The sequence below is a fragment of the Felis catus genome, chromosome E2, assembly GCF_018350175.1.
Source record: "Felis catus isolate Fca126 chromosome E2, F.catus_Fca126_mat1.0, whole genome shotgun sequence".
Lineage (NCBI taxonomy): Eukaryota > Metazoa > Chordata > Mammalia > Carnivora > Felidae > Felis > Felis catus.
Genome location: NC_058382.1, coordinates 2,581,279 through 2,600,423, shown reverse-complemented (window position 1 = coordinate 2,600,423; position 19,145 = coordinate 2,581,279). Strand labels below are relative to the sequence as shown.

At 47.3% G+C, this 19,145-nt stretch overlaps 2 protein-coding genes across 4 annotated transcripts in view; one reads left to right on the top strand and one right to left on the bottom strand.

Annotated features, from left to right (window-relative positions):
* The window catches only part of NLRP13 (NLR family pyrin domain containing 13), a 98,667-nt gene extending 95,480 nt beyond the window's left edge, over positions 1 to 3,187 (bottom strand). Inside the window, exon 1 of the mRNA XM_045046711.1 lies at positions 3,055 to 3,187. The gene's annotated coding sequence lies outside the window, so the exon portion shown is untranslated. The remainder of the gene's footprint in view (positions 1 to 3,054) is intronic.
* Positions 1 to 19,145, top strand: part of NLRP5 (NLR family pyrin domain containing 5) — a 38,561-nt gene that overhangs the window by 15,528 nt on the left and 3,888 nt on the right. For 2 of the 3 annotated variants that reach the window (XM_045046721.1, XM_045046722.1), the window contains 8 exons: positions 758 to 2,348; positions 3,150 to 3,320; positions 5,265 to 5,435; positions 7,261 to 7,431; positions 9,390 to 9,560; positions 12,388 to 12,558; positions 14,652 to 14,822; positions 16,366 to 16,536. In XM_045046721.1, coding sequence (XP_044902656.1) covers positions 758 to 2,348; positions 3,150 to 3,320; positions 5,265 to 5,435; positions 7,261 to 7,431; positions 9,390 to 9,560; positions 12,388 to 12,558; positions 14,652 to 14,822; positions 16,366 to 16,536 — 2,788 coding nt within the window. The remainder of the gene's footprint in view (positions 1 to 757; positions 2,349 to 3,149; positions 3,321 to 5,264; positions 5,436 to 7,260; positions 7,432 to 9,389; positions 9,561 to 12,387; positions 12,559 to 14,651; positions 14,823 to 16,365; positions 16,537 to 19,145) is intronic. The other variant, XM_045046723.1, reaches the window with a different exon arrangement.

Here is a 19,145-nt window from a genome sequence, read left to right as displayed (position 1 = left end):
TCTCTCTTAAATATTTATTCCAACACTTCAAGAGGATGTTAATCTCCTCTCAGAGGTGGGGAAACTGAGGCTCAGAAATTGACACCATACAAGAGAGCCTGGAATTTCAAGCAGGATCTGTCTGACTTTAGGGCCATGTCTGCCTCTTTGTGGCAGAGCAGGTTTTCCCATTGCACGGAGGGGTTTCTCCACAGCAGCCCAGAGCTGCTGGAGATCCATGCCTGTCCTGCAAGCCCAGAAATCAGTGCTGATGCACACACATCCTCAGCTCCCCTAAGCTTCTGTGCCTTTCATAGACTGCATAGTAGTGTTTGGCATAGATTATCTGTTTAACAAATACTTGAGTGTCTACAGGGTGTCAGGCATCATTCTAATAAAGATACAACAGTAAATAACAAAGTCCCTGCACAGAGTCTACTGAGGGGAGACAGACAAGAAGCAAACAAAAATGTAATGTGTCAGGTATTAAGTGCTGAAAAAAAAGACGGGGCTAAAGGGACAAGTAGAGGTATTTTGTAGGACGTTCATACGCTTTAAGGAATTGACCTTTGCATGAAGGATGGAGGTTGTTATCAGCCCATTGCTAGGAAGAAACGAAAGAACCATGTACACATACATGCTCTAACTTAGGATCCACTGATTCTAGGTCCAGGGGTTTGGGGACTTGTGTTTTGCTTTTTCCTGAAATTCAGACTTTCTTCTAACTTTGTTTCCTGTTTTTTCTTCTCCCTTCCCCTGTCCAACTTGGGCTGTGGAGGTAATACAGGGGACTACAAGAGTCACGTGATGACAAAATTTGCTATGAAGCTGGACGCACACCATGGTGTTGACAACTTTGCCTTTGACTGTCCAGAAATGCAAATACTGTTTGATGCTTTTAATCCAGACCAGAGGGGCTTCCGGCCTCACACTGTGGTTTTGCACGGGAAATCAGGAATTGGGAAATCAGCTTTGGCCAGAAAGGTCCTGCTGTACTGGGCGCGAGGTGAACTCTACCAGGAAATGTTCTCCTATGTCTTCTTCCTCCATGCCAGAGAAATGCCGTGGATGAGGGAGGTCAGTTTTGCAGAGCTAATTTGCAGGGAGTGGCCACACTCACAGGTTCCGGTGACGGAGATCATGTCCCAACCAGAAAGGCTTTTGTTTGTTGTTGATGGTTTCAATGACCTGGACTTTGCCTTCAAAGATGCTGACTTGGGTCTCTGTGAAGACTGGGGAGACAAGCAACCCATGTCCGTTCTGATGCACAGTCTGCTGAAGAAAGTCTTGCTCCCTGAGGCCTCCCTGATGATCACCGTCAGAGACACGGGTATAGAAAAGCTCAAATCCATGGTCCTGTCACCCCGTTACCTGTTAGTCAGGGGCATCTCCGTGGAGAAAAGGGTTCAGTTGCTCCTTAAGCACATGAAGAATGAGCATCAGAAGACGAAAGTCTTGAACTCAGTGGTGGACAACCACCCGCTGTTTAACGAGTGCCAGGTCCCCATCTTGGGGTGGCTCACCTGCGAGGCTCTGAATCTGCATGAGGTGTCGGGAAAGAGCCTTCCTCCTTCCTGCCAGACCCTCACGGGCTTGTACACCACCTTTCTGTTCCATCATCTCACTCCCCGAGACCCATCCCAGCGCTGTCTCAGCCGGGAAGAGAGAGCCACCTTGAAGAGCCTGTGCCGCATGGCGGTGCAGGGAGTGTGGAACATGAAGTTTGTGTTTTACGGAGATGACCTGAGTGTTCACGGACTCAGGGAGTCCGAGCTCTCCGCTCTGTTTCACATGAATGTCCTCCTCCGAGACCATGGCCACGAAAGGTGCTACACGTTCCTGCACCCCAGCATCCAGGAGTTCTGTGCTGCCCTGCACTATGTTCTAGAAGGACTGGAAATGGAGTGGGATCCCTACCCTGTGTTCATGGAGAACATACGGAGCTTGATGGAGCTCAGACAAATCAGCTCCAATGCTCACTTGCTCCAGATGAAGCGTTTCTTGTTTGGCCTCATGAGCAAAGAGGTGATGGGGGCCCTGGAAGTCCTGCTTGGATGTCCAGTCCCCCTGGTGGTGAGGCAGGGGCTTCTGGGCTGGATCTCCCTGCTGGGTCAGCAGCCCAGCACCCCCTCCCCTCTGGACTTCCTGGACTCCTTCTACTGTCTTTTTGAGACTCAAGATGAAGACTTTGTTTGCTTGGCATTGAACAGCTTCCAAGAAGTGTGGCTTCCAATGAACCGGAGAATGGATGTCCTGGTGTCCTCCTTCTGCCTCCGGCATTGCCAGTATTTGCGGAAAATTCGGATGGATGTGCAGGAGAGCCTCTCAAAAGATGAGTTCACTGAGGCACAGCCCCTGAGTCCCCAAGGGTGAGTCCTTCATTTGTGCCATTTTCTTATTATTATTATTATTATTAATGTTTGTTATTTACTTTTGAGAAAGAGAGAGAGAGAGAGAGACACAGAGTGGAAGCGGGGGAGGAACAGAGAGAGAGGGAAACACAGAATCTGAAACAGGCTCCAGGCTCTGAGCTGTCAGCACAGAGCCCAACGCGGGGCTCAAACTCACGGACCGTGAGATCATGACCTGAGCCAAAGTCAGATGCTTAACCGACTGAGCCACCCAGGCGCCCCTGGATTTCCTGTTTTTAAAGCTGAGTCATATTCCCTGGTGTGCGTGCGTGCGTGTGGGTGTGTTGCATTTTCCTAATCCGTTCATCCGTCAGCAGATACTTAGGCCGTTTCCGTATCTCGGCTGCTGTGAAGATAGCACAAATCCCTCTTCAGGGTGCTGCCTTCAATTCCTGTGTGTAAGTGGGCCTCCTGGAGCATTGAGTAGTTCTGCTTCTAACTTTCTGAGGAACATCCTTGTGAACCGCACCTTTTCCTGTTCCAGGGGGAGTTGGGATCTAAGGGTATATCTGACTATAGAGCTGGTGGCTCCAGGTCCCCTCCGCACACCCCCCTGGGGTGTCGGAATGTTCCGGAAGCAGGGTGGGTAGGAGAGCACTCACGCAAAGCACAAGGCAACAACGCTAAATGGGCCTCAGACCCTCGGAAGCCATCCGAGTCTTACCGTGATGGACGGGTCTCTTCTGACCCTGTTGTGACACCTGCTCGCGCTAAACTCCATCCCGTGGAAGCAAAAGTTTCTTTCCTTCTCCAATGTAGGAAGCCGGCGAGGCGCCTTGCTGATGAGTGGTGGGGAGACCTCTGCTTCGTGCTCAGCACCCACCCAAGCCTGCGGCAGCTCGACCTGAGTGGCAGCATCCTGAGTGAAGCGGCCATGAAGACCCTCTGTGCCACGCTGAGGCAGCCAACCTGTAAAATACAGAATCTGATGTAAGGGTTCATGCCCCTTGGTGCGGCTGTGTCACAGCTCTCCTCTCCCACCTATGAGAAAAGACCAATCTAAGAATGTAATCAGAGAGGATAAGTCCTGCAGAAGTTACAGGAACCGGGTCACCAGAAGCACACAAGGTGGGAGTAACTAGAGACCCTGTCAGGCAGATTCACTCAGCCTGGGTATTGAAGGATGAATAGGAGTTGGTTACTAGGGGCAAAGGTGAGGGGAGCTCATTTCAGGCAAGTGGGTAGAGGAAGATCAGAGAGGCTTTCCATCAGTTCCTAATGCTTTTACGTTTGTTAATAAGGTAACAAATATTTGAACAGCTCGTAGGTTCCTGGGTCTGTGGTAGACCTCAGGGTGCTCACCAAGCACCTGGGGCACGAGACGACAATGCTAGTTCTACTGCGGACAGAGTCTATTCCAGACTCTTCCCTCCAAGCAAAGCACGGGTGACCCCCAGACCGGAGCAAGTCAACTTCTCCACACAAACATTTTCCCCTTGTTGCCTCTATCTCCTCCCTAAGTAGTTTCCTTAAGCTGGGCTGTGCCAGGGAGGCAGGCGATGCCAGAGTCTGACAGTGCCCTGTTCACCTCCGTCCTACGCCAAACTCCTCTTCCAGCTTTATCTTAGCATTTTCCCTGGACACCCCTTCCCGCTAAGCAGTCCCTGCTCTCCGCTCTTGCCCGTGATGTCCTAGAGTTCCTGTCATCACGGTATCTGTAATTCAGCAGGAATACATCGAAATGGTAACGAGATTCGGGCACGACAAGGGTCTTAGGTAAATCCTTTGCCACCTCTCCTATTTCTCTAATTAACTACTTTCACATCTCCTGAACTTTCCATGCAACTATATGCATATATTGGCAAATGACTTTTTTTAAAAAACCAGTTATCACCTTAGACTCCTTTTTGCGACATATAACTTCTCTGTTCAGCTTGAACTTGATCATATCTGTTTGCAGTTCTGTTGTTGTTGTTTTTTAAGATTTTATTTTTAAGTGCCCTCTACACTCAGCGTGGGCCTTCAACGCACAACCCCAAGATCAAGAGTCACGTGTTCCCGGCTACTGAGTCAGCCAGGTGCCCCTGTAGCTCTGTTCTCAATGGACCGTCCTGAATTTCATTCTTCAGCATAGCTGTCTTGTTCAGCTCTTCACTTGAGTGTCCCCCCACGAGATTAAGCTCCGTGAGAACGTGCAATATTAGCATCATTTAATACTGTGTCCAGTGCCTGCTGCGTCACAGATGTTCAAGTATTTGTTGCTTTAAAAAAAATTTTAATGCTTATTTATTATTGAGAGACAGACACAGAGCATGAGCAGGGGAGGGGTAGACAGAGGGGGAGACACAGAATCTGAAGCAGGCTCCAGGCTCTGAGCTGTCAGCACAGAGACCGATGCAGGGCTCAAACTCACAAACCTCAAGATCATGACCTGAGCCAAAGTCGGTCACCTAACCAAGTGAGCTACCCAGGCGCTCAAGTATTTGTTGCTTTAAAATTGAATAAATTAGGGGCACCTGGCTGGCTCAGTCAGTGGAGTGTGTGACTCTTAATCTCAGGGTTATGGGTTTATGCCCCACATGGGGTGGAGAGATTAAATTTTTTTTTAATCTTTAAAATTAGGGGCACCCGGGTGGCTCAGTTGGTTGAGCGTCCGACTCCGGCTCAGGTCATGATCCCGTGGTCCGTGAGTTCGAACCCCCTGTCAGGCTCTGTGCTGACAGCTTGGAGCCTGGAGCCTGCTTCCGATTCTCTGTCTCCCTCTCTCTCTGCCCCTCCCCTGCTCACGCTCTGTCTCTTCAAAAATAAACATTAAAAAAATAATGCAAATAGTGAGAGATAAGAGAGTTGCAATACAAGAAGAGGAACAAGGGAAAATTGAGCTACAACTGTCCCCTATGTCTGATGCATCGTTTTCTTTTCTCTCTTCGGTAGATTTAAAGGTGCACAGGTTACCACCCTTGGTCTTCGTCATCTCTGGACGACTCTCATTTCCAACCGTAATATTAAATACCTGAGCTTGGAAAGCACCCACCTGAGGGAAGAAGATCTCATGATGGCGTGCAAAGCGTTAAGACACCCAAACTGTTTGCTGGAGTCTTTGAGGTAAGTGCTGGGGATGGCTTTTGCTTTTTGGATTTTGGTTTTGCCAGTGTTGTCTTTGCCTTTTTTTTTTTAATGTTTATTTATTTTGAGAGAGACAGTGTGAGCAGGGGAGGGGCAGGGAGAGGGAGGGAGGGAGGGAGGGAGGGAGGGAGAGAGAGAGAGAGAGAGTGAGAGAGAGAGAATATCCCAAGCAGGCTCCATGCCATGAGCACAGAGCCCACCGTGGGGCTCGATGTCACAAATCATGAGATCATGACCTGAACCGAAACCAAGAGTCGTTCGCTGAACTGACAGCCATCCGGGTGCCCCTGCTGTTTTTTTTTTTTTTTTTAAATAATTGTTCACAGCAAGTTGCAAAACTAGTAGGAAGACTGCACGATCTGGAGGTGGATGGTGTGGATGCTTGTGTAGCACCATGGATGTACTTAATGCCACACACCTGTACAAACTTTGTGACGCATATTTCCCCACAATGAAAAGGTAACTTTCAGTGCTTCATAAAGATAATCCAATTTGGGGCAACTGGAAGACTCGGTTGGTTGAGCGCTCAACTTGAGCTCAGGTCATGATCTTGTGATTGTTGAGGCCAAGCCCCAAGTCAGACCCTGCGCTGACAGTGCGGAACCTGCTTGGGATTCTTTGTCTCCCTCTCTCTGCCCCTCCCCTGCTTGTGCACTGTGTCCGTCTCCCTCAAAATAAATAAATAAACTTTAAAAAAATTAGACGACAGGAACCCTTGAGGCAATTTCTCTCATTGTTGTATCTTCCATAACTAACAGTGTGATATCAAACCCAGGGATGCTGACACAGTGACCAACGTGTGTATGTCATTTTGTGTCAATTTGTGAAACATGCAGATTTGTAAAACCATGCCGTACCCAAGATCCACCAGTGCCATCAACCCCATTCCCTTTTCCAACCACACCATCCGTAATCGTACAGTATGTCACTGCCCTGTGACTGGACTGTTTTCAATCAGCAAATTCTTCCCGGTCCACCCTCCATGCTGGTTCCTTTTTAGTGCTGAGTACTTCCTATCTGGTAGCACGGTACAGAACAGTTAGGTAACCATTCAACTATCGGGGGACGTTCTGTTCATTTCCAGTTTGGGGGCTGGTACCACAGTTTTGTAAATCCTGGGCGTGTGTTTTGTGGATTAGATTAACTTGGTCAAAAGACACCGCTACTTGGGATGCTTATGAGACGCTGAGGGAGCAAACTTGCAAACCTGTACACAAATAGGTCCTATAGACCTAACGCACAGTGTAATAATCATAGACAGCAAGATTGTATTATAAATATCAAAACTGCGAAGATACGAGATCTGAATCATTCCCACCCCCAAAAAAGAAATAATGGTGCTCACTAATGCTCTGCAGTATATAAATGTTTCGAATAAGCATGTTTATGCCTTAAACTTACACAATGTTATGTGTCAGATGTATTTCAACTTTTTTTTAAGTGCAAATATATAAAACATTGGCTGGCGATCATTGATCTGCATAAAATAATGCTGGAGAAAGGGGGGCCAGGTTGGGTGGGGTGGGGCAGGCACGGGTAAGTAAAGTTGGGAGACTGGCTTACTCAGAAGAGGTGACATTCAAGACACCCGAATGGAAAAACTGAACCACATAAAGACGTGGGGTTGGAGGTGGGGGTGGGGGGATGTTGCAAGCAGAAGAAATAGCAAACGCTCAGACCCTGAGTCTGGAGCAAACAGTGTCCAAAAATCAGCAAAAAGGCCAGCGTGGCTGGCATGCAGGGAAACAACGGGTTGCTTTATGGGCAGAGACCAGACTGTGTTTCGTGTTGCCTGTTTCTGCAGGTTGGATCACTGTGGATTAACTCCCACCTGTTGCATGGTGATCTCCCAAATCCTTCTTATGTCCATCAGCCTAAAATCTCTGAGCCTCGTAGGAAATAAGATGACAGCCCAGGGCATAAAGCCCCTCTGTCATGCCCTGATTGCCTCACAGTGCACCCTGCAGAAGCTGATGTGAGTTGAACTTCTTTTCACCCGGGCTATTTCCTCTTAACTGAGACGGTCCAAGCGATGGGGAAGGAATTAGCTGATGCCTAAGCCAAGGGTTGGAATGGTAGTTGTGACCCCATGGGAGTGCCCCAATACTGAGGATAAAAAAAAAAAACACCCAGTAAATAATATCTGTGCCTTCGCCACTAAACTCTGAACGAATATGAAAGTCTAGGGGAGAGGCCAAGCTCATAGAACCAGCGAGTGGAACAGTGGTTGCCAGGGGCTGCTGGTTGGGGACCAATGGGGAGAGGTTGGTTGAAGACAAGTAAGTTCTGGGGAACTAACATACAGCGTTCAGCTTAGAGTTAGCAATGCCGTGTTACCTACTGGCAAGTTTCACCCATGCCGAAATCCTGGAGAGTCTTAGGCTTGTGGCTGGAGCCACCACCTACGGTGTCTTTGAGGACCAGCCTCTGTGCTGCATGTTCTCTTCTCACTAATGCCATCTCCACAAACAACTGCCAGGCAGGAATTATTTTCATCCCGTTGGCTGATAAGGAAAAGAGAATCCAGAAGAAGGGAAATCTCTTATCTAAGGTCATGTAGGGAATAAAAGGCAAAGCCAGAACATGAGCTCTGGTTGGATACCTAAGGGACTAATCTGTTACTTGGAAATTTCCCCCTCGAAGACCTGCCGTCTGGTCAAAGTTGTTTCCCTCACCACTCTCAAAGCCTGCCGTGGCAATAACCTCCCTCTTTCATGGGGAGTTTGGTGGCTAAAGTCATACCAAAAAAGGAAAACTAAGTGGCACAAACTACCCTTCAAAGTCCTGAGTGGGATTTGGGGCAGGGGGGTGGGGGGCAGAGAATCACATGAGAAGCCAACACGTCTTCTCTTCCTCGGTCTGTAAGGGAGGGGGGGAAAAACTTTCCCTCTATCCTCTTGGGTGTGATGTCTGAGGCCTGCAAATTAAACTGATGATTGACAGGAGAAAGTACCGACCAGTTTTATTGGTGGTACTTCTTTTTTAATGTGCCTGGGGGCTTCACAGAAAAGATGTGAGGAACCCAAAGGAGCGGGCAGACTTGAGCTTATATATCATTATAACAACGTATGATAAATAGTGGAGGAGTAACTAGATAAAAGGGGTATGGAGCTTCTAGGAACTGATAAATTGTGGGTAGGTGACTAAGAAGTATATGGGGGGACCTAATGGTAGATAAAGTTTATATAAGTCACTTCAATGTCATGCCCATCTTTGGTGACAAGTGTCCTTCTCTTTCTGGAATTGAAGAGGAGGGACACATGCACAAGGGAAATTCGTGCCCTGTTTTTAGGCAGGTGAGGGAGACCAGAGAGCTCTTCCTGTCTCTGCTTTTTCTCAGACGCTCTCAGTTCAAGATCATCCTTATGCCAAAGTGGCATATTTCAGGCTTACATATCCTGACCCCCTTCTAATCCAACCCACATAGCATTTCTTCATCAAAATAAATCACTGTCAATAATATGGAGTAAGTGCTTGCTGTATGCACAGCTCGGAGCACCTTAGAGGGGTTAACTCCTCTAACTTCATCACGAGCCTCTGCCAGAAGCACCATTAAACTCTTCTCTGCAAGCACTCCTGCCTATGAAGCTTTGAGAAACCAATGGGATAGGAAGGTCAGCTTCCAAACAGGAAGGTCACTAATCCAGCAACACCTCCCACCGCAGTACGTGCGAGGAGCAAAACAACTGGACGGAGAGCGGCTGGCATCGCCCGTGTGTTTCCCGTCGGGGCTCACGGCAGATCTAGTCACCCACATCATTTAAGTGGCGTTGACTTTGCAAGTTAAATGCAGACACGGTGTGATGTCGCCCTATATGGCAGGGGCATGCCAGTCACGGGGGTGACCTCTCCTTCCCCTCCTTGCCGGGGAGGGAGGGATGGAACTTGAAGAACAACCTCACCATTCCCTTCTGGGGGGCTCTCTCCTTGCAGACTGGGGAACTGTGGCCTCACCGCTGCCGACTGCCAGGACCTGGCCTCAGGCCTCACCAGCGGCCAGAATTTGACACACCTGTGCCTGTCCAGCAACAGCCTGGGGAGCGCAGGCATGAATCTGTTGTGTCGAGCCATGAAATCCCCCAACTGTGGGCTACAGAGGCTGATGTGAGTCCGACTCCCTTCCCTGGGAGGTGCACTGTCTTATTACAAGCAGCATGTATCACCTGCCGAACACAAAGCAGAGGGGAACACTAGTGTCATGATGAAAGAAACTCATAAGGGCTGCGTCCTGTCCCACACCCCGATTTCCTCCTTCTGTGGAACATTCCATTTCTGCCTCTGTTTTCTTTCAGTGGGAAATCATCATTCACCCAAAGGCAGGCAATTCTCCTTACTGTCACCACAGTCACGTTCTGTAAAGTCACCATAAACACGGAACCGTTGCTCCCATGGGAAACATGGGGTTAGGTTCCTGGGTGCCTCTGGTCACATTTTCCTCTACCAATCAATCAGTGCCTAACCTTGCTTTGTGCGTTTCTGTTTAAAGACCCCTTATTTAATGCATATTGTTGATTCGTTAGCATTGAGCTCAGGGCCAACAGGGCCATAACTCATGCCTGGAGGAAGCAATTTTCTCCACTCAGAAGCACAGCCTTCTTGTGCGTGGACACAGTGGGCAGCACTTCAGCACTAGACATTATCACTGCATTTTAAACAACAAAAGCCACAAAAACATGAAAAAACATGGCACTGAGTGAAAAGGATACTTGTTTATGATGAATTTGAAATGAGTTCAGCCTCAGCTGGGAGCGGGTGCCTTGGGCAGCTCAAAACTTTCTCTGCACGTGCATGCGTGTCCATGAAGGACCGTGAGCACTGTGCTTAGGGATTTTCAGGGTAGCAAATAACTTTGAGCAGGCAAATTTGCAAACACAGAATCCAAGAATAATGACGATCGGCCACATTCATAAACTCTCTTAGTTGCTAGAGATGCAGAGATGATAAATGTGTTCTCTAGGTTCACAGAGCTTAGATTCTGGTAGGGAGAGCTGGATAAGGGAGATGTTTAGACGATGGTAATGGTGGCACAGGGTTGAGAGCCACAGAGGCAGCGTTCCTTGGCTCCAGGGAGGGACCCGCACGCAGTCAGGGGATGCTGTGTACTCTAGCTGGGTTACAATAAGATGTCTCAGTAACTGCTTTAAAAACTGCCACCCCGTGTTGCCAAATTCCTCTTCTAGCCTCCATCTTTGGTGTGGTAGTGAGAACGAAAGAGTTTTGTTACACCTGTTCCACACCATCAGTTTGCCTTGCTGGGGTCATTTTGCTTTACGCCATCTCACCCCGTTGACCAATCAGTTCACCAATAACTCTGTAAAAGCAAAAAACTGATCTAGGCTGATGGTGTACCTGTAGCCATAAATTCTGTTAAAGAATATAACTTTAATGTTCACGTCTCTTGGAGTGAGTTCTAAGTAGTGATGGGATATTGAGTATAGTAGACAGAATAGTGCCCCTCCCCCCCCCAGATGTTCGTGTCCTAACCCCTGTAAATACATAAACTCACATGGCAAAAGGGACTTTGCAGGTGCCATTAAGTTAAGGATCTCGAGATGGGGAATGGTCTAGGATTCTCTGTGCAGCCCTAATATTATCAAAGAGGTTTTCAAAATTTTTTTTTACATTTATTTATTTTTGAGAGACAGAGACAGAGCACAAGTGTCAGGGGCGGGGGTGGGCAGACAGAGAGGGAGACAGAGAATCCAAAGCAGGATCTAGGTTCTGAGCTGTCAACACAGAGCCCGACGCAGGGCTAGAACCCACGAACCGCGAGATCATGACCCAAGCTGAAGTCAGATGCTCAACTGACTAAGCCACCCAGGTGCCCCTCAAAGGGGATTTTATAAGAGAGAAGAGGAGAAGAGATGTGGTAACAAAGGCCAGAGGATATAACTGCTGACTGGAGACTGGGAGTAAAGAATACAGGCAGCCTATAGAGGTTAGAAAAGGCAAGGAGCAAAGATTATCCCCTCGACAGCTCTGCGGACACCTTGAGTTTTGCTCCAGTGAGACTCTGAACTCCAGAACCACATGATCATAAATGTGTGTTTTGAACCACTAAGACTGTGCTGATTTGTTATAACAGCAATAGGAAACTAACACATTGAGTGTGAAGGAAGATTAAAAACAGGGGATCTTGAACGGCATCCGGAACGTGCATCATATCGGGCATCAAGCTTTTACTTAAATTCTAGTCCCTTAACATGCAGCATAATTTTGTTTTCAGCAATAGAATTCAGTGATTCATCACTTACATACAACACCCAGGGCTCATTACAAGTGCCCTCTTTAATCCCCATCACACCCATCTAGCCCATCTCCCCAACCGATACCCCTCCATCAACCCTCAGTTTCTTGGCTATCGTTAGTCTTTTGTGGTTTATTTCCCTTTTGTCCCCTTCCCATATGCTTATCTGTTTTGTTTCCTAAATTCCACATATGAGTGAGATTATATGAATTTGTCTTTCTCTGACTGACTTATTTCACTTAGCATAATACGGTGTTCCATCCACATTGTTACAAATGGCAAGATTTCATCCTTTTGGTGGCTGAGTAATATTCCATTGTATGTATATACCACATCTTCTTTATCCATTCATTAGTCAATGGACATTTGGGCCCTTTCTGTAGTTTGTCTATTGTTGACAGAGCTGCTATAAACATTGGGGTGTATGTGCCCCTTCAAATCTATATTTTTGTATCCTTTGGGTAAATACCAGAGGTACAATTTCTGGGTTGTAGGGTAGTCCTATTTTTAACTTTCCAAGGAACCTCCATACTGTTTTCCAGAGCAAGCTGAAAGGTTCTTAAGTACCTCCATAAATATCCCCCTCCCAAAGCAGGAATAAACTGGGGCCGACAGAAGTTGCTTCCCCAAGGTTACGCCAAGTCCTGAGTACACCTTCCTCTCTCCCTTGTGTGTTCCCTGCAGACTAAAAGAATGTAACCTGGATGTCGCTGGCTGTGGCTTTCTTGCATTTGCACTTATGGGCAACAGACATCTGACACACCTGAGCCTCAGCATGAACCCCTTGGAAGATGATGGGATGAACCTTCTGTGTGAGGTCATGATGGAGCCATCTTGTCACCTCCAGGACCTGGAGTAAGTTTCAATGGTTGTTCGGGGCCAACTCTACCATATTGGGGCCTGGGGTTCCTAGAAAGTCAAGAGATGTGAGCAGGAAGACTGGTACCAAAAATCAGTTCTGGGGTCAACCAGATGCTCATGTGTTCTGGGGTACACTACAGTGAGTGTGGGAAGGACAGAGAGATGAGTCCAAACAGAAGCCCCAAGACAGGATCTTTGCAGCTTAGGTCACCCTTGGTTTCTAAAACCTGTTTACTTCTCAGAGGACTTCTTTTTGTCCTAAGTTACTCTTCTGCTGTTCATTCTGTATGTAGGGTGAAAACGGAGGGGCTCTCTCTCTCTCTCAATACCTTTTCACTCCCTTTTACTGGAACGTTTCTATTTAATAAGAGTATTCCATCCTTAAACAGACTACAGGAAAGTTAAAAGGTCTCAATGAGAGGAAATAAATCCCCAATTCATAACCAAGCAGTAAGTGCTGTTACTCCTTTGGCAAATTCCTCCCAGATACATAAATAGCATTTAGTGTTACAAAGAAAGGATCCCAGCAGTTACCACTGGAGGCTTTCTTGCCCACGCGGCAGGCACAGGGCTGTATATATTTTGCATGTGAAGTCTCATGTAGCTCCCCTACCAATCATTCCCAGGGGAAACCAGAACTCCAAGGAGCCAAAATCTTGCCTTTGGTCTCACATTCTGTCCCCCAAGGATCTGCAGACCATAGTAGTAACGAAGTATTCCATTTAAGGATGCATGATACCTTTTAAAAAAATCCCCTAAAGCTAGACACTGAGCTTATGGCCAATGTTTTAGTCATATGTACCTTGCAAATCTTTGTGTAATTGGTAGCACCTTCTCTTCAATTACAAAAATAGAATTAATGAACCAAAAAGACCATTTTAAGACCTCTTCCTCTCCAATAATACATAATAGAGAGGAACTGGATAGAGATCATAGCCCACAAATCAGAGTCCCCCCCGCCCAAGCATTAATTCTTATGTTTGTTTTCATGAAATTGGCCTTTCAAGCCCTACTTTTGTATGGAGTAGAAACTAAAGCTTAATCAATTGGAGATGACATCTCTTTGGGATTACATTTATGTGCTGGGGGGTTATCTGGTCCTCACCTCATCATTTATCCATGCTGGCATCCAAGACTTGGTCATTCCCACCTGATCTGCAGGTGTGAGCCCTAACAACTGTGTTCTTGCTCATTCTTGGTCTGAATGCCTCATGAAGAAGGACTCTCTCATCCCCGATGGGATCGTTCATTTTAAAATGAAAATAGGAGGGGCGCCTGGGTGGCGCAGTCGGTTAAGCGTCCGACTTCAGCCAGGTCACGATCTCGCGGCCCGGGAGTTCGAGCCCCGCGTCGGGCTCTGGGCTGGTGGCTCAGAGCCTGGAGCCTGTTTCCGATTCTGTGTCTCCCTCTCTCTCTGCCCCTCCCCCATTCGTGCTCTGTCTCTCTCTGTCCCAAAAATAAATAAACGTTGAAAAAATAAATAAATAAATAAATAAATAAATAAATAAATAAATAAATAAATAGAAAGAAAGAAAATAGGAGACAGTGAAGCTGTTCCCATCATTTCTACTCAGATGAGTCAGCCGGTCCTTACTGCAGGGGCTCTCTCGACTCCCACCTTCATCATTCCTACTGGGAACAGAAGCACAAGACGCCTCTCCTTTCAGACCCCAAACCTAACTCGCATTTCAGGAGCTTCTGTCCTCTGTCATCTTTTCTCGCTCCTTCAGGGCTCTGTCCTTTATCACGGACTCTACCAACTTCTCTCTTGTGGTTTTTTTTTTTTCTGTCTCTTTCTTCTCATCCACCAGGGAGAATCCTTACCCATCTCCAAGTGGAAAGCAAGATCTGATGTGCTTGTTTCTTTTTTCCAAAGATACCTCCAGCCACATCGCGTACTTTCCCCACCTGCCACTATCATCCCTCTGCACATGAGCTAGTGGATTTTGCACAGTCTAAAACATTACCAGGGATGAACAGAAAGGTTACCAGTTAGGAAAGAGTAAAGGAAACGCCCCACTGATGTTTCTGGGCATCATCCCCTTGAAGCACTCTCTCCTCAAACTACACGGACTGTCTTCTTGCAGACTGGTTAAGTGCCATCTCACTGCCACCTGCTGCAAGAATCTGTCCCAGGTGATCTCAAGGAGCAAATACCTGAAGAGCCTGGATCTTGCCGCCAACGCCCTGGGTGATCATGGCATCGTAGAGCTGTGCGAGGGACTAAAGCACAAGAAGGCTTCTCTGAGGAGGCTTGGGTGAGCTCCTGGGGCCACCTGTTTGAGGGCTGGGTGAAGAGAAATGGGGACCTGAGCCTGAAGTTGCTTGAACAAAGACGGTGTTCTCTCTTGATTCCGCTTGAATTTGCTTTGTTCTTCCCGGTGCTTAAGAGATGACATCACCCCCTTCAAATCAACATAAAGCTACTTCATAGGAAAGCCCTAGACTCTCTACCATGAAAGCAGTTAATATCTGCACCCACATTCCCTTCTTTCTAAACAGTAAAGGAGGAATCCCTACCTCTATCAGAGGCTAACTTTGCTCACACTGGGAATCCCAAGAAGCATCTATGAAGTGCCTTATGCTATCATAGAATTACCTGCCCTTGTCTCCTTCCACAGACACCCCACTAGAGATTTTTTGTTTTCATAAATGCTTAGATATAATTTCAGAAGCAAAACCAATAATAAGCCTTATTCAATCCCACCTCACCATCTAACTAAACTACTTGAGCTCCATGCCACAGACTTTTTACTCTATCACAAAAAATTCCCAAACACACCAAACCTAGAATGATTGGGACATGACAAACTGTATGCTCACCATCCAATTTAAACAATCATCAATATTTTGCTCTGGCGAGTTACAGGGTTTGTCATTGTACCTCTAAATACCTCAATATGCATCTCCAACATGTGAGAACATGGCCACCATACCCTATTTACATCCAACAATGCCATTTGGCTCTCCACTGCTCTTAGGATAAAATCCTAAATCCTTAATATGACCTAAAATGTCCAGCCTCCTCTCACGCCACTGCCTCTGGCTCCCCTCTGGCCATCTGGTCGACTCTCCATGTCTCAGACGTGTCCCACCCCACCCCTTCCTTCCACAAGGGCTGTGCAGTGTCCTAAGCTCTGTTGCTGCTTCCTGCCCCCATTCACTGGGCTTACTTCTTGTCTCTTGAGTCTCACATGAAATGTTAGTTCCTCAGCAAGTCTTTCTCCATGTGTCTTGTTTTGTTCCCTGGTGACAGATGCTCTCAACCTTTATCTTTCATTCTTTCCACAACTATAATTAAGTCACTCAGTGATTCTTACCACCAGAACCAGAAGCAATGGCAGCAGCATCACCTGGGAACTCATTAGAAATGCAAACATTGGGGCAGGGTGGGGGGCCTTGGGTGGCTCAGTTGGTTGAGCATCTGACTCTTGATTTTGGCTCAGGTCATGATCCCAGGGTTGTGGGATCAAGTCCCACTTTGGGCTCCATGGAGCCTGCTTGAGATCCATTCATATTCTCTCTCTCTCTCTCTCTCTCTCTCTCTCTCTCTCCCTCTCCCTCTCCCTCTCCCTCTCCATCCATCTTCCCCTCTCCCCTGCTCTCTCTCCTTAAAATAAAAAATTAAAATTAAAAAAAAAAAACTAAGCAAATGTTCAGGTTCCTGCCCAGAACTGCTGAACCACAAACTTCTATAGGTAGTGCCCACAACTCAGTTTTAAACATTGATGTGAAAGTCAGATGGGTTGAAGGATCAGTCACTAATCTTTGGAGGCATTTCTTGGCATGTTGGCTCTGCAGGTTGGAGGCATGTGGACTGACTTCAGACTGCTGTGAGGCACTCGCTTCGGCCCTCCTCTGCAGCCAGCGCCTGACCAGCCTAAATCTGATGCGGAACAATTTCAGCCCTGCAGGAATGATGAAGTTATGTCCAGCCTTTGCACAACCCACATCTAATCTACAAATAATTGGGTAAGTCCCTGGCATTGTCTTCTGAGATACAAACCTCCTTGTACTACAGGCATGCTAGTTGGTGGACAAACACTTTACCCCAGAAGTTGAGATTGTGGCTCAGAAACCAGATATTTATTCAACCACTAAGCACCCACTGTGTTCCAGGCACTGTGCTGGGGATACAGGGACACAGACATAGAGGCAAGGTGCCTGATTTCACAGGGCTTACTTTTGGATGGGTTTAGAAACAGTGGAGAGACAACATATAAATAAGATGTTTATCCTTAAAAATCTAACAATATAATTGCTAGATGAGCCAATAATTATAGCTCTGGGTACATATCCGAAAGAATTGAAACCAGGATCTAGAATTATTTGTACACCCACATTTATAGCAGCATTATTCACAACAGTCAAAGGGTAGAAGCAACCCAGGCATCTGTCGACAGGTGAATGAGTAAATGAACTGTGGTATAGCCACACAATGGAATAAAATTCAGCATTAAAGTGTAAGGAAATTGTGACACACGTTACCACATGGATGAACCTTAAGGACATTGTGCTGAATGAAATAAGTCAGATGCAAAAAGGCAAACACTGCGTGATTCTACTTAAGTGAGGTCCTGAGAGGAGTCAAATCCATAGAGACAAAAAGTCGGGGGTGGTACCAGAGGCTGGGGGAGATGGATGGGAAGTTGGTGTTTAACGGGCATGGGGTTGTAGCTGGGGAAGATGAAAAGTTACGAAGCTACATGTGGGGATGGCTGCACAACAGTGTGGGTGTAGTTAATGCCACTGAAATGTACACTGAAAAACAGTTAAGATGGACAACCCGTTGAGGCTGGTTGTCCTATATTTATAGCGATAGAAAACTGCCCAACTGAGAACCTGTCGGTTCCTGTAATGGCCCAGATTGCGGCGGCTGGGTTTATGCAGGGGTCACGTGTTGGCATATGGGTGTAACCAGAAAGAACACAAGGCTTATCGTGTGGGATCTGAGGGGGAAGATTGAGAGGCTCGGCTGAGTGGATTTGGAAATCTCCATGAGGGCAGGAACTGTTACAGGGATCTTTTCAGCAAATGAGCAGAAAAGGCTGAAGACTGGGTTGGAAAAGAGCATACTCGTATCAGTTACTCAGGAAGCAGTGTAGCCTTGGAGGGGGCCAAGATGGCGGAACAGCATGGAAGGTTTTTGTGCAGCCCTGAAATACAGCCAGATCAACACTGAACCATCCTGCACACCTAGAAAACTGATCTGAGGATTAACACAACAATCTGCACAGCCTGAACCACAGAATTCAACAGGTACGCGGCGTGGAGAGCTGAACTGGGGGAGAAAGTCACCAAGGGCAGGGAGCTGTTTGTGCTTGTAGAGAGAGGACCCAGTCGGGGTACAGTACAGGAAGCATCCCCCCACCCCCAACACCCGAAAGCGGCTGGAGAGAAAAGAAAGTGTATGCAAGGGACTGAACAAAAAAGGGAGAAAGGAGGAGAGGGTTTAAATTCCATTAAACTCTGTAAACAGGGGGAGCTCAGAGTCCAAAGCTCCGCAGCTGCATACCTGGTGGAGCTCTGATGGGAGGGGCGAATCCCCAGGAGCAGAGAGCAAGGTCCTCGGGCCACACGGGAGGCGGTTCCCCTGCTGGGAGGACTCCCCACGGGCAAACATCCCAGCGGATCCTGGAGAACAACCACATTCGCCAGTGTTGGAACAGGGCCGTTGGGGGTGAAGCCTGGCGCCAGATGTGAGTTGTGATTTTCCAGAATCCCCAAAACGCTGCTGCTACACGCCCACGTGAACTTTTTCTGGGGCGGGCTGGCACCCGGCTGCGGTCTCGGGGCCTCGGCAGCAGCACGGTCTCGAGAACGTTCCTAGCGGCGGCTGGCACCAGCCATTGCTCGGTGAGACCCTCCTGCAGAAGGTCTGAGCGGAACAAAGCTGCAGTCCCTCAGAAGTGACCGGCGGGAAACTGCCGCGTCTGAGATAAAATTCAGGAGGGAGGAGCTGCCTGGCAACCTGACAGCTTGCTCACGGACAGTGTGGAAGCGGGGGGTGGACGGAAGCCGGACACAGAGGATGAGTGCGCCATTGCTGGCCGGAAAGAACAGACCTCCCATACTAGAGACCCGCTACCTGGGTGACGCCATTTTCGCCCCTCGCGCGCATGCGCGCACACGCCTACGTGCGTCACAACATCCACCCCAGTAAGCTAAGCAGCACCATCTAGTGGAGAACCGAGCTGTTACACTAAGCCCCACCCAACTGCCAACCGCGCCCTTCAGGAACAACTCTAGTCTCTCCACCTGCTTAGTTTATGGACTACAAAGTGCTTCATAGTTCAATGTCTAGGGGAAACTGATGTAATTTCAATCGTATTTCAGTCTGTTTGCTGGTCCATCTATTCAATTTTTTTTCTTATTCTTCAATACAGAAAGAGAAAAAATTTTTATTTTCCATTTCTATTAAAAATTGTTTTTCTTTAACTTTTTTCTACTATATTTTTACTTTTTTGTAAAATTTTCAAATTGTTTTTTTACTTCCATCATTTTATTTTATTCTCTTTCATTGTATACATTTTTTCTTTTTTTAAATTTTTTTTTCACATTTATTTTTGAGAGACAGAGAC